Raw genomic sequence first — 27833 nt, 5'->3', positions numbered from 1 at the left:
CATGACATAGGTGCAAAAAGTAAACAGCAAAGTGGGTCAATTTCCGCAACAACTAAAAGCATTGAAGCACGAGCCTCAAATTCCCCGCTGTTTTGGTGCGCTGCCTTCTATCTCGCTCATCTCAATATCTGCGGTTCTGCTCTTGGCAAAGTAATTCACAGAGTCTACGTTCAGTTATATTCTATTTATTTAAGTTCAGTTCTATTATATTTCATTTATTTCAGTCCAGTCCAGTTATATTTCATTCTAAAGTCAATGGTATCTGGTGACACTGTCTGTGGACAGGGACGGGTCTGTCCCCCTTGTGGTTATTCCGACCAGAAGGCTAACCGTCCTGCGGGTGAGTCTCAATAAAGTTCCATAACTTCAAACTCCTTTGCAGGAAGAATCGTCAGAGCTCGTGTTTCACACAACCGTTCGTTTATACCGCAATCAATCATGTAAGGAGGGGAGACATGTTATTGTTTTTGTGGGAATAATAAATACAAAGTGGCATTTAATCTCTGGTTGTTAATCTCCCAACAGCTGTTTAAAAAAATCTTAGCTACAAACTTCGCGTGGGAGAAGAACGTGAGCGACTGCCAACTGTGTGATTGAATGGCTGAGGGCTCAGTCACAGGTAAAGTAGTTTAGCTAGCAGTTAGCTAACTGTCTAGCTAACTAGATTGCTCACTTCAGTTTTAACTAGAGTGGATAATCATTTAAGTATCTCATGCTATTTAGCCCAATCATAGCAAATGGAAATTCAAAGTGAAATTACAGGGTTTGTGTTGAACTGCCAAATTGCACTCAGCTAACGTTAGCAAGCTAGCTGGCAGTGTCATATCTCTCACTCACTCAGTAACCCAACATAGCAGGCGTAGAAAGACGCAAGAGCGGAGTGTCAGTGGAAACGTGAGTTAGGTTGACATACTGTATTCCTCAAACAGAAACCTCTGCTTTGTGGTAAGGGGGCTCACTCAGTTCAAGCGGGTCACTTCTGCAAAGTCTCATTTTAGTGTGTTGCATTATGGGGATAACTGTCCTACATGTGGACTGCATGAACTTTACAACCATGTGATCAAAGGCCTATAATTAGTGTTTTTGTTTGACCCAGGCGAACGGGACCTTAAGACATGTCTGAAACTGGAAGCAACTTTTCCGAGATTCAGATGTATACAGTGTACAAATGAATATGATATGAGTCTCTTTTCCCCAATTGATAGAAGTCTAAGCCCAAAGACGGAACATCGCGATACTTCCGCAACGCTTGTGAAACAGACCAAGCAGGCAAGGCCAGGGTTTGAGAAGTTAAATTCCTCCATAGTAGTTAATTTTGTCGAAATGTGAAGGCACAACCTAGATTCGAGCCAATGTCTTAAGTAGTTGAACATATTGTTACTCCAACCTCAGTGACAATCTGACACGTTTTAATTTTTGTTAAAAACAATATATTCAGGTGAGGTTTAATGGCAGTTTGCATCCAATATGTTAAATTACTACCACAACTGAACTATAGTATAGATCCATTACACTTTGTGATAGAAATGTGAAACTGAATTTTTTAAATTTTTTAAAATTACCATGCCAACTAACACTACTCATTAAAACCTACCTCCTTATTCCAGTACTTTAACCCTATCTGATCCTACCCCAGGCCAACAGCTTGAGAGGATGGGACACTACCACTCAACACACCATGTAACTCTTCTGAAGTCATCTTGTACCCCCAAGTACTTTTATGCAGCTGACAACACATCTATTTTCTGTGATTTACTTTCCATTTCTGCAGTGCAGTTGATAAACACTGCTATGAACACTAAGAAGCAAACCTTACTGAAGCATATCATTCATTGACGTATCCCTCTATGCTGGCACAGATCTACCATTCACAAGGATCCTCTCAGAATCTCACCCTTGACCTATCCTCTACTTTATTCACTGTTTTAGCATACAGCACCTTCTGCACTACTCTGACTCTACTCAACCTGCCTCTCTCGCACCATACACTTCCGATCCCCAGCAACATGGACACCCCTAAAGTTGAAGCACACAACTTTTTCCACCGAAACTACCCATGCCCACTTCCCACATCTTGGAATCTCCCTCCTACACACAGTTGCGGCATGACCATAAACGTTTAACCTGAAACAGCGCATTCGCCACAAATGCTCTAACAGGTTAACTGATACATCCTAACATGACCATGTCGGGTTAAGACTGACTCAAAAGGACTAACAGGGGCTTCTCTGTTTCACCATGCTCACCCACCGGGTCTGCATCGCACCAAACAACGGGTGTCACAGACACCAGGAATCTTCCAACTGCTCCTTAACGCTACCAAAGAAATCACTCCTTTCAATGGTGCCCTGTTCCTAATGAGCAAAGCGAGAAACAGATCTTGGCCCAGGTTGCGTCGCATGGAGCGCCTGCTCCCTCTGATCTGAAGAAACACTAACATAAGTGCACATCGGGTTACCTTCACCGACTCAACAGCACCCACCAACTTTTCCACCCAACCTGAAAACAACTATGGATCAGCCAAAAGGCCTGGTTCCACCCTCTTCAAAAAAATCTCACTCCCTCTGGACCAAATGTGTCTTATCATAACCGTCCATCAATGCATTGCTCGGGCTCTGAGCTCTTCACAACACCTTCTACCCCTTCCATTTCACCTCCAGAACTCAAACTGTAGTCCGGCTCACTCTGTTTGAACTTGACATCAACCCTCCTCGATATACCCTCTCCCTTGTTATTGCTAGCTCCAACAGATTCAAACCCATCCTCTGGGTCAACTACATCAACTATTAAATAACACATGGAATCATGTAGTAACGAAAAGTGTTAATCAAAATATATTTGAGATTCTTCAAAGAAGCCACCCTTTGCCTTGATTACAGCTTTGCACACTCTATTTAGCGTCTATAAATGGCCTAGGCCGGCCCAAGCCTTTCGCCCCCTCTTGACGGGGTAGATAAAATGTTTAGGTAGCTTGTGCCCAGAGTTCAGATATAGAGTTCCTATAAATAATAATACAGTGGGGCAAAAAAGTATTTAGTCAGCCACCAATTGTGCAAGTTCTCCAACTTAAAAAGATGAGAGGCCTGTAATTTTCATCATAGGTACACTTCAACTATGACAGACAAAATTACAAAAAATACAGAATCACATTGTAGGATTTTTAATTAATTTATTTGCAAATTATGGTGGAAAATAAGTATTTGGTCAATAACAAAAGTTTATCTCAATACTTTGTTATATACAGAAAACGTTGCCAACAAAGGGTAAGTCTTCAAGGTTTTCACACACTGTTGCTGGTATTTTGGCCCATTCCTCCATGCAGATCTCCTCTAGAGCAGTGATATTTTGGGGCTGTTGCTGGGCAACACGGACTTTCAGCTCCCTCCAAAGATTTTCTATGGGTTTGAGATCTGGAGACTGGCTAGGCCACTCCAGGACCTTGAAATGCTTCTTACGAAGTCACCCCTTCGTTGCCTGGGCGGTGTGTTTGGGATCATTGTCATGCTGAAAGACCCGGCCACGTTTCATCTTCAATGCCCTTGCTGATGGTAGGCTTTGTTACTTTGGTCCCAGCTCTCTGCAGGTCATTCACTAGGTCCCCCCGTGTGGTTCTGGGATTTTTGCTCACCGTTCACCGCTCACTTGTGATAATTTTGACCCCACGGGGTGAGATCTTGCGTGGAGCCCCAGATCGAGGGAGATTATCAGTGGTCTTGTATGTCTTCCATTTCCTAATAATTGCTCCCACAGTTAATTTCTTCAAACCAAGCTGCTTACCTATTGCAGATTCAGTCTTCCCAGCCTGGTGCAGGTCTACAATTTTGTTTCTGGTGTCCTTTGACAGCTCTTTGGTCTTGGTCATAGTGGAGTTTGGAATGTGACTGAGGTTGTGGACAGGTGTCTTTTATACTGATAACAAGTTCAAACAGGTGCCATTAATACAAGTAATGAGTGGAGGACAGAGGAGCCTCTTAAAGAAGAAGTTACAGGTCTGTGAGAGCCAGAAATCTTGCTTGTTTGTAGGTGACCAAATACTTATTTTCCACCATAATTTGCAAATAAATTCATTAAAAATCCTACAATGTGATTTTCTGGAATTTTTTTTTCTCATTTTGTCTGTCATAGTTGAAGTGTCCCTATGATGAAAATCTCTCATATTTTTAAGTGGGAGAACTTGCACAATTGGTGGCTGACTAAATACTTTTTTGCCCCGCTGTATATATCGCTTATACACTGCTCCCTTCCCTACTCTGCCAGTGTGGCCCATTTCATATACAGTCATTGCTGTGACCACATTATGTGAGCTGCATGTTCATTGAACTTTAGCCTGAGAAGCTGACGAGCTACATAATCTAGGCTAGTACTGGTTGACTCATGCGCCAGCCAGCTACCCAATTTTTTTTATTTTTTTAACAATGGCTCTGGCCTTGCTCGTCTAAAGTCAGCCAGTGAGCGTCTCAAACAAATAGCCAACGTTGTTGCTTAATTCTCTGTAATGATAGTGAGGCCAACTTAGCTCGATGACGTGCTCTCGTGTCAAAGTCCAGGCCGTCCTGAATAGAATGTCTGTCATACTCAGAGCTGTCATACTCATAGCCTTGGCACGTGACTCCCAAGTCAACATTGTTGTCTTTGGAGTCACTTGTCAAGCCTGTCTTGCCTGCGTCTACACTGTAGTTATGATGCGGCTTCACAACTTTCATGCCAAGCCACTCACTAACAAGTAGGCTTTTTTTTCTTTTTTTATGCATAGACTCTCTGGATTTGAATCCAGATGAGACTTCAGCACGACAGAAATGTAACCAGCAGCAATCCAGGAGGTGTCGGAACAGAGAGGGCCACAACCGTAACTGGAGTGGTTCTAATAATTACGGCCCAGCACCGCAGCAACAGCAGCAAGGCCATTTTCACCATGGGGTCAAACAATCTCAAGTCCATGACAATTCAACGGTCCCTGTAAATTTCCATCCTCCTCCCTACCACCAAGAGGATGTATCAAGGGGTCGAGGAAGAGGAGGAAGAGGGGCTAACGGAGGTGGTGGGGGAGGGGGCCGGGGCTCAAGGGGCCAGCCTCCAAGGTGGAACAGGCCTGGGGTCGACACGGGCCCCCCTGGCTTACCTAGGGGCCACCATGGACTGGGTGGTGGTGGTGGCTACAGGCCTGGAACACCCCCCATAGACGGGCCTAGCTGGCGTCGAGGAGACCCTGGCGGCTGGAGTGTAGAGGTGGGGCCTGCCCACGAAGACCACCAGGACACCCGCCCTGAAAAACCCCGACGGTTCAGCCAGGAGCCGCGGAGAGAAGAGAGAGGTGCGAGGAGTGCGAAAGGACCTCCTCACTCTCTGGAAAAGCAGGAGAACCACGACAGCCACGCTACAGGAGGAGGAGGCTGGGACCCTGCTGAGCCCAGAGAAGAAACCCCACCATCAGAAATGGGGGCCAGAAGCCGAAAAGGAGGGAGAGCCGAAGAAAGGAACCCCCACGTCGACGCTCAACAGAAATTCCCTGAGCCCAAGCGACGCCAGGGGCCTATCAAAGAATATCCCCAGGAGAAGGACCATGAGAGGGGAGCCAGAGACATCCCCTCTGGCCATCGTGATAAACTGGGCTCTGGCACTGAAGAGGAGCCCAGCTGGAGGAGTCAGGGGAGAGGCCAGGCGAGACGCACCCCCCTACAGGACAGAGGCCAGAGGAGAACACTCAACTCAGACCACAGGCCTGGACAGAAGAGGTGGGACAACGTGCCCAACAAGAGCAAGGAGACTCAGACAGGTGAGAGGGCGAAGTTTCACAGTTTTTCAAAAAGTCCCAGAGTAAAAAAAAACAAAACAATAGAAAATGTGAATGAGTTTGTTCTGAAAGTAGTTATGTTAGTTGTGTGTTCCAAATGGCACCCTATTCCCTACATAGTGCACTACTATGGGTCCTGGTCCAAAAGAGTGCACTATATAGGGAATAGGATCCATTTGAGAAGATGTCATGCTTTTGGTCTTGTCTCTCTCCTCCATATCTGTCCAGGTTGCCTGATCGAGCAGCTGTCTGAGGAGAAGTATGAGTGCATGGTGTGCTGTGAGGTGATCAGAGTCATGGCTCCAGTCTGGAGCTGCCACAGCTGCTTCCACGTCTTCCATCTCAACTGCATCAAGAAGTGGGCCCGCTCCCCAGCCTCCCAGGCAGACGGTAGGCCTAACAGTCCCTCCAGCTCTTCATTTATTCATGACTTTCAACACAATAGTCTTCCATAGATGGGCACAATGCTTCCCCCACACAGACAATACAGGAATGCAAATTCTGCTCGACAGATGGTACTGCTGTACATTGATGATGCTACAATATCACTGTAGCAAAAATGTGGCCCCAGTGACCTTATCTTAAATATTTAAAATAATGTATTACAAAAATTAACTAGGCAAGTCGATTAAGAACAAATTCTTATTTACAGTGACGGCCTACAAGAAGGCCTCCTGCGGGGACCGGGGATTAAAAATATAGGACGACACAACACTACATAAAGAGAGAACGAAGACAACACAGCATGGGTGACGCAGTGGTCTAAGGCACTACATCTGTGCTAGAGGCGTCACTACAGACCCTGGTTCGATTCCAGGCTGTATCACAACCGGCTGTGATTGGGAGTCCCATAGGGCGGCGCACAATTGGCCCAGCGCTGTCCGGGTTTGGGGTTTGGCCGGAGTAGGCAGTCAATGTATATAAGAATTTATTCTTTACTGACTTACCTAGTTAAATAAAAAACATATGACAACACTGCATGACAACAGCATGGCAGCAGCAAAGCATGGCAGCAGCATGAAACATGGTACCGACATTATTGGGCACAGACAACAGCACAAAGGGCAAGAAGGTAGAGACAACAATACATCATGCAAAGCTGCCACAACTGTCAATAAGAGTGTCCATGATTGAGTCTTTGAATGGAGATAAAACTGTCCAGTTTGAGTGTTTGTTGCAGCTCGTTCCAGTCGCTTGCTGCAGAAAACTGAAAAGAGGAGCGACCCAGGGATGTGTGCGCTTTGGGGACCTTTAACAGAATGTGACTGGCAGAACAGGTGTTGTATGTGGAGGATGAGGGCTGCAGTAGGTATCTCAGATGGGGGGAGTGATGCTTAAGAGGGTTTTATAAATAAGATTAAACTAGTGGGTCTTGCAAGAGTATACATAGATGGCCAGTTTACAGAGGAGTGTGTATATAGTGCAGTGATGTGTCCTATAATGAGCATTGGTGGCAAGTGTGATGGCTGAATAGGAAAGAACTGCTCGAGAGCACCCTTTCCTGCCGATCATCTCCGTGATCTAGCATGGGTGGGTCGGTCATCTGAATCGGGTTTAGTTTGGCAGCTGGGGTGAAAGAGGAGTGATTACAGTAGAGGAAACCAAATCTAGATTTAACCTTAGCCTGCAGCTTTGATATTTGCTGAGTGAAGGACAGTGTACTGTCTAGACATACTCCCAAGTACTTGTATGAGGTGACTACCTCAAGCTCTAAACCCTCAGATGTAGTAATCACACATGTGGGGAGAGAGGCATTCTTCTTACCAAACCACATGACCTTTGTTTTGGAGGTGTTCAGAACTAGGTTAAGGGCAGAGAAAGTTTGTTGGACACTAAGAAAGCTTTGTTATTGAGAATTTAACACAAAATTAGGGGAGTGGCCAGCTGAGTATAAGACTGTATCATCTGCAGATAAATGGATGAGAGAGCTTCTTACTGCCTGAGTTATGTTGTTGCTGAAAATTGAGAAGAGCGTGGGGCATAGGATCAAGCCTTGGAGTACTCCCTTGGTGACATGCAGTGTCAGCTAATGTGCAGAGATGAGATGTTACTACTGTACTAGAAATCTAATAAACGTTTACTGGTCGGTTACACTGATTTGCAGGCATTCTAGCAGGTGCAGCAAAATGCTTATGTTAGTAGCGCCAACAGTGCAGTAAAATGTCTCGCAAATAATACAAAATCTAAACAAGAAATCACAGAACAAGTCCAATTACCAATAAAGAGTAGATATTAGTGTGAGCATGTCAGAATCCAGAATATAAAAACATGGTGTGTTTAGACAGTATATAATTTGGAAGGAAGATGGTATGTACAGCAGTAGGTATATTAGGATGAGCTATGTTGAGAATACAGTATATACATGCATGATGAGTAAACAAAAGTATATAAAACAGAATGAGGTGACCAGCGTTCAATGACTCTAAATACATGGGGAATTAATCTCAAGGTTCAGGGCAGAGTACCGGACTGTTAGCTGTCTAGTGATGGCTGTTCAACGGTATGATGGCCTGGAGATAGAAGCTGTTTTTCAGTCTCGTGGAGCTTGGACGATAAACCGAAAGTTATCAACACGATCACTTGTCGCAGGCATTTTGCTGAGAACGTTCATTATGATAAGTAGCCTATACCAGAAAAATGTGAAGCTTCAAATGAAATACATTTGCTAATATGGGTGATTGTTAATGGGCCAATTGATTGCTGCAACCATCAAATTAGTAGTTAAAAAAAAAAAAAGTATTCAGTATTTACTCATAAGATCAAACACCTTTTTTTCTTAACTGCGTTGTTGGTTAAAGGCTTGTAAGTAAGCATTTCACTGTAAGGTCTACTACCCCTTTGGTATTTGGCGCATGTGACATAACATTTCATTTATTTTTAATTTGACCTTTTATTTAACTAGGCAAGTCAGTTAAGAACCACTTATTTTCAATGACGGCCTAGGAACAGTGGGTTAACTGCCTTGTTCAGGGGCAGAAAGACAGATTTTTACCTTGTCAACTTGGGGATTCGTTCTTTCAACCTTTTCAGTTACTAGTCCAACCATCTAACCACTAGGCTACCTGCCGCCCCAGGAAAGGGAAGGGGGATACCTAGTTAGTTGTACAACTGAATACGTTCAACTGATATGTGTCTTCCGCATTTAACCCAACCCCTCTGAATCAGAGAGGTGCGGGGGAGGCTGCCAGGATAGATGATAGCAGTGTGTGAACAGACTGTGGCTCGGGTGGCGGAGGTCCTTTACAACTTAGAGTACAACCTTACAATCTAAGATATATTGTGACTCACCATTTAGCTGATGAAGTACTTTGTAAATTGGTCTATGTGATATGCAAACTTTGCTCTCACTTGCAGAAACAAATGATGGGTGGCGGTGTCCGGCCTGTCAGAATGTTGTCTTCCAACCCCCGAACGTCTACAAGTGCTTCTGTGGTAAGGGATTAGCTAATAGCCAATTTTAGCCATTATTCCTACCCTGTCGTGCATCCCTAGTCTTTCGCTCTCTTTGAGATGCTTTGTGTATTAGAGATAATTATTAATCTCAATGACACTAACCTGGTAAAGTAAAGGTCACATAAACAAGTAGTAGGAATCAATGTCCTTGTCCTGATTTCTGGAGTTAGTTCCCTGTACTGTTTAATTATTCTGCCATGATTGACAGGCAAAGCGACCAACCCAGAGTTCCAGCGTAGTGAGATCCCACACAGCTGTGGAGACATGTGTGGGAAGAAGAGGAGCGGAGCAGACTGCAAGCACCCCTGTAACATGTGAGCCACAACCCAACACATGCATAACCCACCACCACATAACAATCTGCTGTTCTACAACATGAAGTGGTTGTCTTGATTGTGTCCCCTGTGGTTGTTGCACTTTCGAGCCCTGGACACAATTTTGGTTGCATATGCTCCTAAATATTTTTGCTTGGGTGCACCAGTGCCTAGAAAACAAATCACCCAGATAAATTGTTGTAATGACTAGGCTTTGCTCTACCGTTGTTTCCGAGTGTCCTAGAGCGCATATATTTGTTAGCATCATGGTTCTACCATTACTACAGCGGAAACGTTTCTAGCCCAAATAGATCAAAAGATATTACCCTTTTTCCTGGGGAAATGTTTTTTTTCTTCCTATGGGCTGCATTTTACGTTCATTTTACGTTCAAAAACCATGTCGCGGGACATTCTAAAACAACTCTGTGGCTGTTTACACCTTGTTCAGTCATGTTACCTCATTAGCTAGCTAGCAACCTGGTAAATTTACTAGTAGGCTATATCGGAACATTTGAGGGGCACAAAAACAAAGGATAATTTTCTTAAGAAGATCAATGATTATACTAATGAATGTCTCCTTCATGTCATCACTCACAAACTTGATGTTCGTAAGAAAGTGTACAAGTGTCACTAATGCGTCTCGATAGGAAAATGGTGATTTTACACAATGTAGAAACCTAATATTCCACAAATAACTGCAATTTCAATGACATGTATTAAGCTTTTTATAATAAACAAATGTAATTACAGGGTTACTTAATAGTTTTAGGGCACAAAATGTGCATCAGAAGTGCACTATCTAGAATTTATAGACCCAATAGACGATCTCAATTGTTACAATTTGCTATTCTTCAATAACACAAACGCCAAAGCAAATCAATAGTAGGGAAATGGCTTTATTCAAAGAGGACAAATCATACGGGGAGGTAGATGGTCATTCTCCCCTGTCCTCAGGGATGCTCTCCAGTGATTCTCTCCCCAGAACAAAGGGACAGCATGTAGTTTCATAACCCAGCCCTAGCCTGTGGTTGACCAATTAGGATTCCTTGCAATAAAACTAGCCAATGGCCAAATAATAAATAATGGCCAAAGTATCCTATCCTACACTCCCCCCTAGAACATTTTTAAAAAATGTGAAAAACATGAAAAAATAGGCAGTATAAAAAAACATTAGTAGTAAGCGTGAAGTCATTCACATTAAACACCTTGCATTTCTATAAAACACAAAGGGCACATTTATTTCTTATTGTAACAGCAAGTACAGACTTCAAACAAAATGAAAGAAAATAGGTATTAACGGGTATAATGATGATGTCCCGATTCCTACCACATCCTGTATTAGGAGGAAACTCACACAAAAAAAGACAATATTCAATTGTACAATTGACAAGGTAATCATTCATCAAGTCCTTTAAGTGACAAGCTCTTCCACACTGGTATCAGTCCCACATAGATAACTATTAAATATGATGTTCTGACAGTCTGCCGGTAGTGAGGAATTCTTCTTCCGTTCCACTGGCTGGACTTCACCGGTGATCTTGTATCATTTCAGGTACAGTCCTTGAACCGAAGACACTAGATTCTTATCTGTAATGAAGGAAACAAAAAGTGAAGTAACATGTCCTCTTTTCCAGAAAAAAATATATTTCACAGATTTCCCTAAGTAAGCATGTCCCAATTTTCAAGAAAATGTTGGACATTTCACCAAGATATCCCTAATATGATTACTGCGGTGTACAACATAGAAGCTTATCAGTTTCTGATCATTTTACTATGCTTCTTCACCCGGGATTGGCCCCAGATTGCTTATCAAGCAGTTCTTTATTCTCCAGGCTCCGCTTTGTCATCAAAATGGACAACCTTGCAACGAGTAAAGTGTATCCGCTGTGATTTTCCCTGGACTGTTACTGCTGACCTCGTTATGAGCAAAACTTTATAAGGGCCTTCCCATTTTGGCCTTAATGTGTCTCTTACATAGTTTTTACCATCACCCACTGTCCTGGCACTACGTCATGTCCCACCTTGGTAGTTATTCCCCACACCTCTTTTACTTGTCTTTCTGCTTCCCCTACTGCTTTAGAGTTATATGCAATAGTTAAGCATTGTCACTCCATAAAGGGAACGTCTGCTTTTCTCAAATCTAACGTGCCTGGTAGTGACATGGGTCCATTGTAGTAACTACCCATGCCCAAGCCTGCCTCTCACACCCACCTCCACAATGCTTGAACCATCTGTGTATAAGATGAAACTCAGGGTTTTCCAACGGATGACTCTATCAACCCATCGGAGAGCTGATCCAAAACCGTCTCTTATTAACAGTCGTGTCCAAGTAATGTGGTATCTGTAGGATACATCAGAGTAGCTGGATTATATGGTGTCTTTTCAGCTATACCCATGTCCCATAATTCTTTAATCACTACTTTATTAGCGTCCATAGCTTCCTTGCTAATGGGGATATTGTTTTGTGCAAGGTGGGTTAACACCTGTCCAGCACAGTGGTTCTGTATCCAGAGTTCCACACTCATTTTTCTTCATAGTCCAAATAGCATGGTTCTGAACTGTAGATCCCTGCAGTTGTCTAATTTGCCACGTCACCTTCCCTTCAGAAATGTTCAATGTGGAGTCAAGTTGCATAATAAAGTCAAGGCCTAACAGGTTGTTCAAATGACCCCTGCATCAATCTTCATTGGCCCAATAGAAATTGATAATGGTTTGGTCTGTTTCATATGTCGTCGTCGTCCACTCCTGTTGTTCTCATCTTCTTGCCCGTGTACTGAGAACATATGTTTTGCATAAGATATGTGCAATACAGTGACTTCAGCACCCGAATCTTCAAAATAATCTACTGCAACGTTGTTAACCATCATGTTCACACATATTCCATCCGATTTAATATGTACAGCAGATGGGACGTAAGAGAGAGTCCATTAGTTTACCTCCACAGCATCCAGCAAACTCTGCTGCTGAGACGAGAGCTTTTTACATTTCTGCATCAACATTGTGTCATTGGGGCTGTTGTCTTGATTCCATTTTCCCTTAGACGGACCCTGCTTCCCCTGGCCACTTCTCATAAATTAACTTTTCCTTTTCTGACATTCTCGTTGCCATTGACCAGAAAACCTGCAATAATGACATACACCAGGTTTCTCTTCTGCTGATTGAATGTTGTTGGTTTCACTCGGAACCTGTACAACTCTAACATCATTTTTTTTTTTTTTTAAATGGGTCATTTTCATCTTCCATGTCAGGTTACCACCTCTGCTCTAAACTTTTCTTCAAATTCAACAAATGGTTATTTCGTTTTTTTGAACACATTTGGTTCTCTCTCCCCACTTGGTGGTTGCATTGGTCAGACCTTTAAAGAAAACATGTATGGCTCTCCATCCATCGGCCACATCTTCCTGTTCACCACCCACAGCTCTATAAACCTTTTCTTCATGTACACCATGTTCACGGTTGTTCAAAACAAAGGCTGGTAACTGTAACCCATCATAAGGATGTAGATTGTGGAGTTTCTTATAATGCTTCAAATGGTCCCACGTTTTCATATCCACTTCTACTTGATGTTCCAAAGTATTTGACCTTTCATCCAACTGATTTGGAGATGCTGATTTATGTGTGAATGCTATCACCGGAGGTTTCTCTTTACTACCTTTTACAGCCTGTGTTCTGGATGGCCTAAGACATCGTTCGTCACCGCTGTCTGTTTCTGTTGACCCAAAGCCAGGCAGTGCTGACCAGATGCTTGAAACCCGATCATCCTTGCGCAACTCAGCCTAAGGGTGGATTGAAGAAACAAATGGTCCTCCACATGTTGGAGCCAAGTCTGTTTTTACGACCCTTGCCTGTAATTGTTGAATTTCTTCTTTCAAGGTTTTGATGTGTTCACCCAAGAGCTTTCAAACTTTATTTGTCTCTCTGCAACGTCCTGTCATGATTCTCCAGAAAAAAAAATCTCATCCAGTTCTCTTTCTTCGGCTATTACAGTTAAAGACCATTGTGCCTTTGTCAGGGAATTAGATATTTTCTGTATTTTTGCCCCATGCTTTTTGTGTATCAGACAGATTCCATCTTTGTCAACAATGACGGAATATTTCTTTATCTCTTGCCTACACTTCTCTACTTTGAAATGGTTCTTCATATCACTAGACTGAATTTAAAATATTTCTCATTCTCACATCCGGAGGAGCTATTTGACCCTTTTCCAGAGTGGTTTTGTCACTTAACAATGGCATTATATTAACTTCAAAAGTTATATAGTATCTGTTTATATATTAACCTCAAAATATATATAAACTCAGAAAAAAAGTTTTCCTTTTTCAGGACCCGGTCTTTCAAAGATAATTCGTAAAAATCCAAATAACTTCTCACATCTTCATTGTAAAGGGTTTTAACCTGTTATGGCTGCAATACCGGGATCGATATGACAACTACCAGTGAAATAGTGGGCGCCAAAATTCAAACCACAAAAATCTCATAATTACAATTCCTAAAACATACATGTGTCTTATATCATTTTAAATCTATTTTCATTGTTAATCCCACCAAAGTGTCTGACTTCAAATAGGCTTTTAAGCGAAAGCACTACAAACGATTGTTAGGTCTCCACCAAACCACAATAAGCACAGCCATTTTCCAGCAAAATATAGCCTTCACAAAAACCAGAAATAAAGAAAATGAATCACTAACCTTGAATTATCTTCATCAGATGACACTCATAGGTCTTCATGTTACACAATACATGCATGTTTTGTTTGATAAAGTTCATATTTATATAAAAAAATCTGAGTTTACATTGGCGCGTTAGATTCACTAGTTCCAAAAACATCAAGTGATTTTGCATAGCCACATCATTCAACAGAAATACTCAAAGTAAATTTAGATGATAATATAGTTATACACATGGAATTATAGATATACCTCTCCTTAATGCAACCACTGTCAGATTTTTAAAAAACTTTACGGAAAAATAAATGCATGCAATAATCTGAGACGGTGCTCAATTTAAAAACACCACAGCCGCAAAGATGGCGTCCACATAAACAAGAAATTACATGATAAATATTCCCTTACCTTTGATCTACATCAGAAAGCACTCCAGGAATCCCAGGTCCACAATAAATGTTTGTTTTGTTCGAAAATGTCCGTTATTTATGTCCAAATACCTTCTTTTGTTAGAGCGTTTGGTATACATATCCAAACGCTAATTCTGGTGAGCGTTATATCAGACGACAACTTCAAAAATTGATATTACCGATCGAAGAAACATTTCAAACTAAGTACAGAATAAATCATTAGGAGGTTTTTAACATATAGCTTCAATAAAGTTCCAGGAGTGATGTTACTAGCCTTCGTCGTGTCCAGGAGTGATGGTCGGATTGGCGTTTATCGTTGAAGGAATGAGCGTTACACCGATGCCTGTACTCTGGAGTGGGACCGATTTTTGGTGGTGGAGTGTCAGACCTTCCCAGTCCATGATGGTCACAGCATCATCGGACTGAGCTTGTTGTCATTGCAGGCAATCTCAACGCTGTGCGTTACAGGGAAGATGTGGTACCCTTCCTGCAGGCTCATACTGACATGACCCTCCAACATGACAATGCACCAGCCATACTGCTCGTTCTGTGCGTGATTTCCTGCAAGACAAGAATGTCAGTGTTCTGCCATAGCCCGAAGAGCCCGGATCTCAATCCCATTGAGCACGTCTGGGACCTGTTGGATCGGAGGGTGAGGGCTAGGGCCAATGTCCGGGAACTTGCAGGTGCCTTGGTGGAAGAGTGAGAACATCTCACAGCAAGAACTGGCAAATTTGGTGCAGTCCATGAGGAGATGCACTGCAGTACTTAATGCAGCTGGTGGCCACACCAGATACTTACTGACTTTTGATTTTGACCCCCCTTTTGTTCTGGGACGACACATTCCATTTCTGTTAGTCACATGTCTGTGGAACTTGTTCAGTTTGTCTGTTGAATCTTATGTTCATACAAATATTTGCACATGTTAAGTTTGCTGAATATAAACGCAGTTTGACAGTGGGAGGACGTTTCTTTATTGAGGTTAAATAAATGTATAAAACCCCTTTTTAAGGACTCAAACCCCTTCTAGAACACATTTGTCTCTGTAGGGCCTGGCTACCCATAACTTATGTTCACTTCAAAAAGCTTGTTGAAGACTTCTATTAACCACGTGTAAAAATTGCTACTCAACTAGCAACTCACTTCTATGCAACACGGTTTCACAAAAATAAAATACTTTACCTTTTTAATAGAGGACTTGAACCCCTATAATAGAGAACAAAGACACAGGCCTCAAACCTTTTTCAGAGAGAACAAAGAAAGTCTGTAATAGAACAAAGGACTTGAACTCTTATACATCAGATATCACTTATTGCATGTGCTTATTTTAACCTGATTTTGGTTCTTTTAAAATGATATTGGTCTAGACTCACCCAGCAATTATGCCATCGATCAGGAGATTAAGAGTTGACTCCCTTGTGGGTTGCGCTCAGCCTTTTCTCTTTCTTCTGGATCAACACAGTTGATACGTTTTTCTTGTTGTTGAGACCAATTAATCCGGGTCACGGCACCAAATGTTAGCAATTTGTTATTCTTCAATAACAAACGCCAAAGCAAATCAATAGTAGGGAAATGGCTTTATTCAAAGAGGACAAATCATACGGGGAGGTAGATGGTCATTCTCCCCTGTCCTCAGGGATGCTCTCCAGTGATTCTCTCCCCAGAACAAAGGGACAGTATGTAGTTTCATAACCCAGCCCTAGCCTGTGGTTGACCAATTACAATTCCTTGCAATAAAAGTAGCCAATGGCCAAATAACAAGTATCCTATTTCAGAAGACCATATTCCTCCCATGTCTCTGAACCATTGATCAATAATTCCTTATTACAGGGGGAAAACAGTTTCCATTGTTCGTTAGTACTCTATTGACTCTCGTTCTCTTGACCTCTCATACTGTCTCTGCGTTTGTATTTTTATTTGACGTTCTTGCACAATCAATAAAATAATATACACTGCTCAAAAAAATAAAGGGAACACGAAAATAACACATCATAGAGCTGAATGAATGAAATATTCTAATTAAATACTTTTTTCTTTACATAGTTGAATGTGCTGACAACAAAATTACACAATTATCCATGGAAATCAAATGTATCAACCCATGGAGGTCTGGATTTTGAGTTACACTCAAAATTAAAGTGGAAAACCACACTACAGGCTGATCCAACTTTGATGTAATGTCCTTAAAACAAGTCAAAATGAGACTCAGTAGTGTGTGTGGCCTCCACGTGCCTGTATGACCTCCCTACAACGCCTGGGCATGCTCCTGATGAGGTGGCGGATGGTCTCCTGAGGGATCTCCTCCCAGACCTGGACTAAAGCATCCGCCAACTCCTGGACAGTCTGTGGTGCAACGTGGCGTTGGTGGTAGTGCGAGACATGATGTCCCAGATGTGGTCAATTGGATTCAGGTCTGGGGAACAGGCTTGCCTGTTCATAGCATCAATGCCTTCCTCTTGCAGGAACTGCTGACACACTCCAGCCACATGAGGTCTAGCATTGTCTTGCATTAGGAGGAACCCAGGGCCAACCGCACCAGCATGTGGTCTCACAAGGGGTCTGAGGATCTCATCTCGGTACCTAATGGCAGTCAGGCTACCTCTGGCGAGCACATGGAGGGCTGTGCGGCCCCCCAAAGAAATGCCACCCCACACCATGACTGACCCACTGCCAAACCGGTCATGCTGGAGGATGTTGCAGGCAGCAGAACGTTCTCCACGGCGTCTCCAGACTCTCACGTCTGTCACGTGCTCAGTGTGAACCTGCTTTCATCTGTGAAGCGCACAGGGCGCCAGTGGCGAATTTGCCAATCTTGGTGTTCTCTGGTAAAATGCCAAACGTCCTGCACGGTGTTGAGCAGTAGCACAACCCCCACCTGTGGACGTCGGGCCCTCATACCACCCTCATGGAGTCTGTTTCTGACCGTTTGAGCAGACACATGCACATTTGTGGCCTGCTGGAGGTCATTTTGCAGGGCTCTGGCAGTGCGCATCCTGCTCCTCCTTGCACAAAGGCGGAGGTAGTGGTCCTGCTGCTGGGTTGTTGCCCTCCTATGGCCTCCTCCACGTCTCCTGATGTACTGGCCTGTCTCCTGGTAGCGCCTCCATGCTCTGGACACTACGCTGACAAACTCCGCAAACCTTCTTGCCACAGCTCGCATTGATGTGCCATCCTGGATGAGCTGCACTACCTGAGTCACTTGTTTGGGTTGTAGACTCCGTCTCATGCTTCCACTAGATTGAAAGCACCGCCAGCATTCAAAAGTGACCAAAACATCAGCCAGGAAGCATAGGAACTGAGAAGTGGTCTATGGTCACCACTTGCAAAACCACTCCTTTATTGGGGGTGTCTTGCTAATTGCCTATAATTTCTACCTGTTGTCTATTCCATTTGCACAACAGCATGTGAAATGTATTGTCAGTCAGTGTTGCTTCCTAAGTGGACAGTTTGATTTCACAGAAGTGTGATTGACTTGGAGTTACATTGTGTTGTTTAAGTGTTCCCTATATTTTTTTGAGCAGTGTATTTTCTGGTGCTTCTAAATGTTTGTATGTTGGGAGTATCACTGCTACAAATGGAAAAATGTTAATTTACATCCTTGGTTGTGTCTCACCAGTTTGTGTCACCCAGGACCTTGTCCCCAGTGTCCTGCTTCTGTCACCAAAGCATGCACCTGCGGAAGAACCAGGTACTGTATATCCTCCTGACCTAATGTCTGAGTCCCAAACGGCACCCTTTTCCCTACATGATGCCCAAAGGGTTTTGGTCATAGTTAGTGCACTATATATGGAAGAGGTGGGCAATAATTTTGTCTCGAGTGCCTAATCAGGATTTCCAAATTCAGCAGAGGGTCGTATTTGCGGGCCAGAAAAAGGTCAGTTATTTGAGAATGTGTAGGTCCGTTTATCATTTCTACAATAATAACCCACTGTTAATTTACACGCCTTTGCTTAGGCTGCCAAATATACTCCTGATTCCTCTCTAGGTTTCTTCCTAGGTTCCTGCCTTTCTAGGGAGTTTTTCCTAGCCACCGTGCTTCTACATCTGCATTGCTTGCTGTTTGTGGTTTTAGGCTGGGTTTCTGTATAGCACTTTGAGATATCAGCTGATGTAAGAAGGGCTATATAAATTGATTTGATTTTGATTTGATGTCCCTGTCACTTACTCGGGTATAAGAAACCCTGAGCCCGCCTCCACTCACGGTAAAATACCTCCATACTTCTCTCTGCAGTCAGCCAATGCGGTGTGGCCAGGCCACTGCCATCCACTGTGACAAGCAGTGTGGCGCCACCCTCAACTGTTCCGAACACACCTGTACCCAGGTGTGCCACAGCGGACTGTGCCAGCCTTGCCCGCTACAGGTCAAGCAGGGTGAGCTACTCACTCCCAATAGGTCTTTTTTCTGGGTCAGGAGTTCTCCCTGACCATGTGATCTGACCAAAAACATTTCTGTCCTTAACAGTTAAAATGGCATTCCTTGACAATGAGGAATTTGTGATGAGTAATGATGCCTCATGGTTTTAGCCAATGTGATGGATTTCACTCTGATGCGTTCTGTTTTGTCTCATCGGTTCTTTCCTGCTGTCGCAGTGTGCTACTGCGGTGTTGTGTCTCGGGAGGTACTCTGTGGGACGGATAAAGACCGCTTTGATGGCTCAGGTCACTTCTGCTGTCAGAAAGCATGTGGCAAGTAAGTTCAAACCAGCAGCTTGAGATTACTAGGAAACAACTTTTCTCCTGTAAGAATAATATTCTAGATATAGATAGATTGTATCATATTCATACATTCATTTGTGATACGTCTCCCCCCTCCACCCTATCCTAGGATGTTGGACTGTGAGGCCCACCGCTGTGAGCAGGTGTGCCACCCTGGGCCGTGCAAGCCGTGCCCACGCTCCCCCAGGCTAGTAAGGAGCTGCCCCTGTGGGCAGACGGCCCTGGCCAAGCTCCTGGAGCTGGGCTACCCCGAACGCCGCAGCTGCTCCGACCCCATCCCCTCCTGTGGCAAGACCTGCAGCAAGCCTCTGCCCTGCGGCTCCAGCGGTAACACAAGACACTGTGTCCTCATGTATAACCTCTCTATGGCATATCAAATGTGTTGACTTGTTTTCCCCGTCATTCCAGAGACCATCCACATCTGTGAGAAGCTGTGCCATGAGGGAAGCTGCGGTCCCTGCTCGCTCACCTCCACCATCAAATGCAAATGCGGCTCGAAGACCAAGGTTAGTTTTCGAAAAAAAAGTACTGTATACCTATGGTGGTGTTTTTTTTTTTTTTTTTGTATCTTGAGTAAAACTCTTCAAATGCAATGTTCTGTATAGACTGCACACCGTTGTAAATGGAGGTGGAGTTCTGTTGTACCAAAGGGCACCACTGAAGACCTTTTTTTTTCAGGATGTTCCCTGTGCAGTCATCCAGAATGAAGGTGATATTTTGATTGTTCTTTGAGGTGGTGTTGCTACTGTACTTAGTTAAAGTAGATCTGTCCTGTACTTTACTCTTCTCTTAAGTCTCTTTCCTTTCCTCCTAATTCTAGATGGACTGATTTTTACTTGTGAGAAGCGCTGCCTCAAAAAACGCTCCTGTGGCCGACACAAATGTGGCGAGCTGTGCTGTGTGGTGAGTAACCAAAAGGCGTGTGCGTGCGTGCGGCACGTTCGTGCGTGTGTCACCCAGTTATGAAAGGGCACAGTCATTAGGTAAAGCCACAAGTCATACTCTAATTAGCTGAACTGGTGAATCACTGACATACATTGCCTTTGGAAAGTATTCAGACCCCTTGACTTTTTTTTTGTTACGTTACAGCCTTATTTTAAAATTGCTTAAAAAAAATAAAAAATCCTCAGCAATCTACGCACAATTCTCTATAATGAGAAAGCGAAAACAGGTTTTTAGAAATGTTTGCAAATGTATTAGGAAGAGAAAAAAAACAGATACCTTATTTACATATGTATTCAGACCTTTTGCTATGAGACTTGAAATTGAGCTCAGGTGCATCCTGTTTCCATTGATCATCCTTGATGTTTCTACAACTTGATTATAGTCCACCTGTGGTAAATTCCATTGATTGGACATGATTTGGAAAGGCACACACCTGTCTATATAAGGTCCGACAGTTGACAGTACATTTCAGAGCAAAAACAAAGCATGAGGTTGAAGGAATTGTCCGTGGAGCTCTGAGACAGGATTGTGTGGAGGCACAGATCTGGGGCAGGACACCAAAAGATATCTGCAGCATTGAAGGTCCTCAAGAACACAGTGGCCTCCATCATTCTTAAATGGAAGAAGTTTGGAATCACCTAGACTCTTCCTAGAGCTGGCTGTCCGGTTAAACTAAGCAATTGGAGGAGGGGAGGTGTCCAAGAACCTGATGGTCACTCTGACAGAGCTCTAGAGTTCCTCTGTGGAGATGGGAGAACCTTCTAGAAGGAAAACCATCTCTGCAGCACTCCACCAATCAGGCCTTTATGGTAGAGTGGCCAGATGGAAGTCACTCCTCAGTAAAAGGCACATGACAGTCCGGTTGGAGTTTGCTAAAAGGAACCTAAAGACTCTCTGACCATGAGAAACAAAATTCTCTGGTTTGGTGAAACCAAGATTGAACTCTGGCCTGAATGCCAAGCGTCATGTCTGGAGGAAACCTGGCACCATCCCCACGGTGAAGCGTGGTGGTAGCATCATGCTGTGGGAATGTTTTTCAGCGGCAGAGACTAGGAGACTAGTCAGAATCGAGGCAAAGATAAACAGACCTTGATGAAAATCTGCTCCAGAGCACTCAGGACCTCAGACTGGGATGAAAGGTTCACATTCCAACAGGACAACGACCCTAAGCACACAGCCAAGACAACACAGGAGTGGCTTCGGGATGAGTCTGAATGTCCATGAGTGGCCCAGACAGAGCCCGGACTTGAACCCGATCAAACATCTCTGGAGAGACCTGAAAATTGCTGTGCAGCAACGCTTCCCATCCAACCTGCCAGAGCTTGAGAGGATCTGCAGGGAAGAATGGGAGAAACTCCCAAAATACAGATGTGCCAAGCTTGTTGCGTCATACCCAAGAAGGCTCGATGCTGTAATCGCTGCCAAAGGTGCTTCAGCAAAGAACTGAGTAAAGGATCTGAATACTTATGTAAATGTTATATTTCAGTTTATTTTTTTTTGTATAAATTAACACATTTCTAAAAACCTGTTTTTGCTTCGTCATTATTAGGTATTGTGTGTAGTTTGATGTGAAAAATGAACAATTTAATACATTTTCGAATAAGACTGTAACGTAACAAATTATGGAGAAAGTCAATGGTCGGAATACTTTCCGAAGGCACTGCCTCCCCTACCTACTATCTAACTTGTCACACTGACATACAGTATGTCCCCCCTCCCCCTAGGGCGCGGAACACAAGTGCTCTCTGATCTGTGGCTACAAGCTCAACTGTGGCCTCCACCGCTGCCAAGAGCTCTGTCACCGTGGGAACTGCCAACCCTGCTGGCAAACCAGTGAGTTCCAATCAGAGGTCCCAGTGGCACTGCCAACACAGATGTTCACATGCCAGCAGATGCAGCACAGATGCCAGTCAATTGACACATTTTACCCGGGCTTTGGGATTCTTTGTAGTTCAAATGTGCCTCATCTTATCTTTAGTCTAGTGCACTTCCTAGAAAGCCATTTGCTATACCAGTGGACTGTTGGGGGCGATTCTTAACTTCCACTTAGGGTCAAATGTACACTTACTGTAGTATCCTGTTAACATCCAACATGTGTTTAGTTGGCGTGATACGGTACGTTATTGCTCGATCATTGAGATCGCATGGCCTCATTCGCAAAGTCTCACCCCAGACATACAGTCGGTTCTCATAGGCCACGTCCCTCTGAGTCTCTGCCTGTTTCATGTGTGTAGGTTTTGATGAGCTGGCGTGCCACTGTGGGGTGAGTGTCCTGTTCCCCCCCATCGCCTGTGGCACCAAGCCCCCAGAGTGTAAGAACCCGTGTACCAGGAGGCACGAGTGTGACCACCCAGGTAAAACCTTGCAGTAGGGACTACTGCTTTTTCACTTAGTTTCAAATATGCTTTATTGGAGAGCAGAAATATATATGTACATTTAGGAATCTTGACATCTATTTTACCGTCTCTGACAAAACCGTCTGCAAATGTATATTCCTCATGGTCTCATACTTTTTCTTTGTCCTCAGTGTTCCACAACTGCCACAGTGAGGAGAAGTGCCCACCCTGTACCTACCTCACTCAGAAGTGGTGCATGGGAAAGCATGAGGTAACGTCGCTGATGTTAGCCGCCTCTACCTAACCTTCAAACCTGCGCCTCTTTTTAAAGGCATACGGTGCGTCCCAAATGGAACCCTGTTCCCTACTGGCCCTGGTCAAAAGTAGTGCACTATATCGGGTGCCATTTGGGACTCGCCCATAGTCACGACCCGTCCACTAAAGCCGTCCCCTCCCCCCCCCCCCGCAGCGAAGGAGCAACATCCCGTGCCACCTTCAGGACATCTCCTGTGGCCTGGCCTGCAACAAGGTTCTGCTGTGTGATCTCCACCGCTGCCGCCGCATCTGTCACCGGGCCGAGTGTCTGGCCGAGGGCGTCTGCCGCCAGCCCTGCCTGCTTCCCCGGCCCAACTGTGGCCACCCCTGCAACGCCCCTTGCCACAAGGGCACCAGCTGCCCGGGCAGCACCTGCACTGCCAAGGTACAAAAAAACGAGATGTTCACCCAAGTGACTCGAGTGATTTTTAAATCAAGGCAAAATGACATATGTGTTAACCCTGTGCCTTAGAGACTGCACTACATCTAGGGTGACATTGTGACAGTAAACAAAGACCGTAACTCTTCAAATACTGGGCACATGGAACAGACACGGAGATGGAACGCAGGCAGCATTGTTGGACTGCAGCAGAAGTCTTCTTGTGGCCAGCTTTTGTCAGTTTCCACCTCTATCCCACAGGTGGCGCTACAGTGCGACTGCGGTCGGAGAAAGGAAACTGTGGTGTGCACGGAAGCAGCCAGTGCCCATCAGAGGTTGGTGTGCGTGGGTTCTTCTACAGTAGAATCAATGGTTTCTAGATCTATCTGAAGGCGTGCTCTAAACCAGTTTGCGCTTATTCCCTCACGATCTTTTCAGAACTTGACCGCGTGTGTCGTAACTAGATGTGTGTCCCTGTTCTGTAGGTATGCAGCCATTGCCATGGCCAGTAAGCTGTCTGACATGCAGCTCGGTGACACTGTAGACATGGGTCTTATCACTAAGAAGGAGATGAAACACACCAAGTAAGATGGGACCAAACCTGATTCCAAACTTACAGCATAAAACACTTCCAGTAAATCACGTTGTACTAAATATGAGCGTGCCATATATTGCTTATTTGAATGTGTGTTCTGGCTCAGGTTGGAGTGTGATGAGGGGTGTGCTGCACTGGAAAGGAACAGGTCAGTTGTTACATTGCTACTCCACACGCACACAGTTACTATTTGTAGCTCTCGTGACATTTTAAAATGCACAGCTTTTGGCTGTCAACTTGATTTGTTTCCTCCAATGTGCTGTCAACTTGAGAGCCTTCTCCTGTCTTTTGATCTCTGGACCTTTTGTCTGCCTGTGTGTGTCTGTCCTGACAGGCGATTGGCTGAGGCCCTGCAGATTGACCCGTCAGTGGACCCCTTCAATATGCGCTCCTCCTCCTCAACGTACAGTGACAGCCTCAGAGTTGATGCCAGGTGGTGTACCAATACATAGAGTATTTTCACTGCATGCCAAGGTCAAAGTTCACCACAATGACAGCGTTTTCAAATACTCTAGTGTCCGTGTGCATGTTGTTGTGGTGCTTCTATTTCCCCAATTGAAGGTGAATTTATGGCGCCTATGTACCTCGAGCCACGACCGGTGTCCTTTTTGAGACATGTTTTCACATTTTCATTGATGGATAATATTTACCATGATCACATCATTTCTGTATTTTTCACATTTTAGAAAAGATTTTAAGTTTGTCAGCGAGATAGAAGAGGAGATCAAGAATCTGGTTGAGCTGACCAGCAAGGTAAGGGACCAATAGACATGATTTGGGACCCTATTTCCAATAATAGTGCACTACATTTGACCAGAACCCTATGTGGCCTGGTTAAAAGTAGTGCACTAAATAGGGAATAGGGTGATTTTCACACAGAAGGCCAAGTTTCCTGCCATCCAGGACCTATATACTAGGTGGTGTCAGAGGAATGCCCAAAAAATTGTCAGAAACTCTGGCCACCCAAGTCATAGACTGTTCTCTCTGCTACCGCACGGCAAGCAGTACCGGAGAGCCAAGGCTAGGTCCAAAAGGCTCTTTAACTGCTTCTACCCCCAAGCAATAAAACTGCTGAACAATTAATCAAATGGCTACATGGACTATATGCATTGACCCACTCCCCCCCTTTTTATTTTTTATTTTTAAAATGCTGCTACTTGCTGTTTATTATCTAAACATAGTCACTTTACCCCTACCTACATGTACATATTACCTCGACTAACATGTACTACACATTGACTCTGTACCGGTACCCCCCTGTATATAGCCTCGTTATTGTTATTTTGTGTTAATTTTTTAACTTTTAGTTAATTTTGTAAATATTTGTTTAACTCTTTCTTAGAACTGAATTTCATGGTTGCTACAACTGTTGCATTTGGTGCATGTGACAAATAAGAATTGATTTGACCTTCGAGAAGCACAGGTATAGGAATAAAGACGCCTATTTCCCAAGTGAAATGTCACCCACCTCTTTAACAGAGAACAATGTATTAAGAGCATTACCTTTGAGCAATTAGATGTAATGGGGCAAGATTGGAACACTTAATGCAGGGCCAGCATTTTCCTATACATGACTGTGTTTCCCTAAACCACTTCCAGCTTACTAAAGGACGTTCAATTTGCATTGAGACTGAATTTGGCTAAAAGCTTCTGGTCCACTTAGTTTGAGTGCTAGAAAGGCTTGAAACACATTTGAATGTCCTTGGTTATTATGATGGGTATTGATAATGTCCGCAATGGATTCTATTTGTCGTCAGTTATCCCTTTTGGTTCTGAAAACATTTGAAAAATACTAATTTAGTCGGAGTAACGTCAAGTGAAATGGCTCCGTTAGCTTGCAATGTTTAGGACAAAATGTCATGAACTGAGTGGAAATGCAAATGTTTTTATTTAAACCTTAAATGGGTAACTCGGAACAATCTTTCATAGTGGAAACATGAAGTCTGAGTGACTGTGTGGAACCCGTTTGCAGGGTAAACAGTCCAAAAGGAGCCACTGCTTCCCCCCAATGAACCGGGAGCACAGGAAGCTAGTCCACGAGCTGGCCGAGGCCTACAACGTGGAGAGTGTGAGCTACGACAGCGAGCCCAAACGCAACGTAGTCATCACCGCCATCAGGTAAACACCTCAACAGGGAAACGTTTCTTTAGTGAGGCAAGTTACACTCTGACTATCTCGAAGTAGACACATTTCTGTTATAACTTGAAAAAGACTACGTATTACTGTCTGTGCAACTGTATCAGCTGGTTATATTTTGTATGAATAGACGTGTATTGTGAACAACTGACGAAAAGATGTGAAGTCATTCTGAGGATGTGCTACGTCTTTGTGCTTCTTGCTGTGTGCAGGGGGAAGTCTGCCTGTCCTAACTCAACCCTGACCTCCCTGATGGAGAGAGACACTGGGGTCCCGAGGGCTCCTCCACCCATTGCCCATATCAAACATAGCAGCAAGTAAGCCTGGGTCTTTGCACTCACAAAACGTCCCATATAGTCACGCCACAAACACACACAAATGGTTCTTAGTTTGTGTCCTCTCATAATGTCCCAATGACTTGTAACTAGCTAGTTAACTGTGTTTATTGTTTTTGACATCAGGGCTGACAGTGTGAGCAGCTGGTCCAAGGCAGTCAAAGAAGAGCCGGTGATTGACTACTTCGATGTCCAGGATTAATGAAGGCACAAAAGAAGCAAGCTGCATGATGTAACAATCATACTAAACTAAGAATGCGTCTGCGGTCCGACGATTTTTGGAAATCTGTGATGCTATTTCCCCTCTCTCATTTAGGTTATTTTTCTCTTGAAGGCCAACACGTGTCACTACATAAGTATTTGGGATTTGTAACCATATAAAAAGTGTTACGTTTGAAACGGTGCCATGAACATTGTTCGGTGGCATTAGTGCTTTCTTCCCGCAAATGCGTACTCCAGACTTTGAAAATAATAATTGATTGTGTTTTTATAGGTAGCAATTTTCACTTGTTCTCAATGCAGGACTACCAGTATGTTGTATTCTACGAGGGGACGTACCATACACCTTATTTCAATAAAGCAATTTTTCAATGGGTTTGTTGATACTTTACTTGCTCTAACATTGTTACAGATACTATACAATATACTACTACATTGAGGTATTTTGAGATTGAAGATTTATTATATGCTATAATCTTAGGATACTGTCTTTAAAGTATATTATGTGTTGGTACTTTTGGACATCAACTGGACTGCATTTAACTACCAGTATATGAACTATTACATAATGATGCCCAGGTGATTGAAGGGGCAGGATTTAAACAGCCCTGCATCTTTCAAAAAACGGCTGCAGGCATATCCTTATCCTTTGTGCCTTTTTCATCAACCTGGTCTCAGAGCATTTTGTATTATTCTGTATGTAAATTCAATATAGTCCATTAGTATATGTTTTGTATTGTGTGTATTAAATTGTGGATGCCATCACCCATTTTCTATGATCTATAATGAATTACCATTTGCCTTATGTTGCAAATATACAATATTTTATGTGTTTGCAAAACGTACATTATGCTACGAAATTGCACAATGTATGTTACGATTTTGCAAAAGTATATGTTAGGAATTCTAGCTAGGTGGCTAACGTTAGCTAGGGTAGAAATTAAGTTTATGAATTAGGTTAAAGGGGGAGGGTTAGCTAACATGCAAAGTAGCTAACAGGTAGTAAGTAGTTGGAAAGTTGCTGAAATGCTAAAGTTGTCCATGATGAGATTTGAGCTCGCAACCTTTAGGTTGGTAGACGTTCGCGTTAGCAATCATCTACTCCGAGCAACCACCCTACTTTAGTTTTTGCGTAAGTAAGCATCTGTCTTATGTAACATATACTAAATGGAGTCTTTCAGCAATACGTACAGAATAATATGAAACGGTATGAGACCAGGTTGC

At 43.6% G+C, this 27833-nt stretch overlaps 1 protein-coding gene across 4 annotated transcripts; it reads left to right on the top strand.

The window, feature by feature from the left end:
- The first annotated feature begins 300 nt into the window (after positions 1-300).
- Positions 301-26985, top strand: nfx1 (nuclear transcription factor, X-box binding 1). Of its 4 annotated transcripts, none has more exons than XM_036944198.1 (25): positions 301-340; positions 526-619; positions 4754-5773; positions 6020-6181; positions 9146-9223; positions 9453-9558; positions 18250-18321; positions 18865-19004; positions 19224-19323; positions 19459-19676; positions 19758-19855; positions 20028-20058; positions 20170-20252; positions 22019-22127; positions 22529-22648; positions 22822-22901; positions 23100-23330; positions 23586-23659; positions 23810-23908; positions 24026-24067; positions 24254-24352; positions 24606-24672; positions 25892-26037; positions 26268-26372; positions 26517-26985. In XM_036944198.1, the coding sequence occupies exons 2-25, from the start codon at positions 598-600 to the stop codon at positions 26590-26592; spliced, it is 3378 nt and encodes a 1125-aa protein (XP_036800093.1). In that variant the 5' UTR covers positions 301-340; positions 526-597; the 3' UTR covers positions 26593-26985. The 4 variants fall into 4 exon arrangements, with proteins under 4 accessions (XP_036800093.1, XP_036800092.1, XP_036800094.1 ...); XM_036944197.1 differs by having other exon boundaries at positions 303-440; XM_036944196.1 differs by lacking the exon at positions 301-340 and having other exon boundaries at positions 369-619.
- Positions 26986-27833: the final 848 nt, after the last annotated feature.

The sequence above is a fragment of the Oncorhynchus mykiss genome, chromosome 15 (assembly GCF_013265735.2).
Source record: "Oncorhynchus mykiss isolate Arlee chromosome 15, USDA_OmykA_1.1, whole genome shotgun sequence".
Classification (NCBI taxonomy): Eukaryota; Metazoa; Chordata; class Actinopteri; order Salmoniformes; family Salmonidae; genus Oncorhynchus; species Oncorhynchus mykiss.
This window is presented reverse-complemented; position numbering and strand designations above follow the sequence as displayed.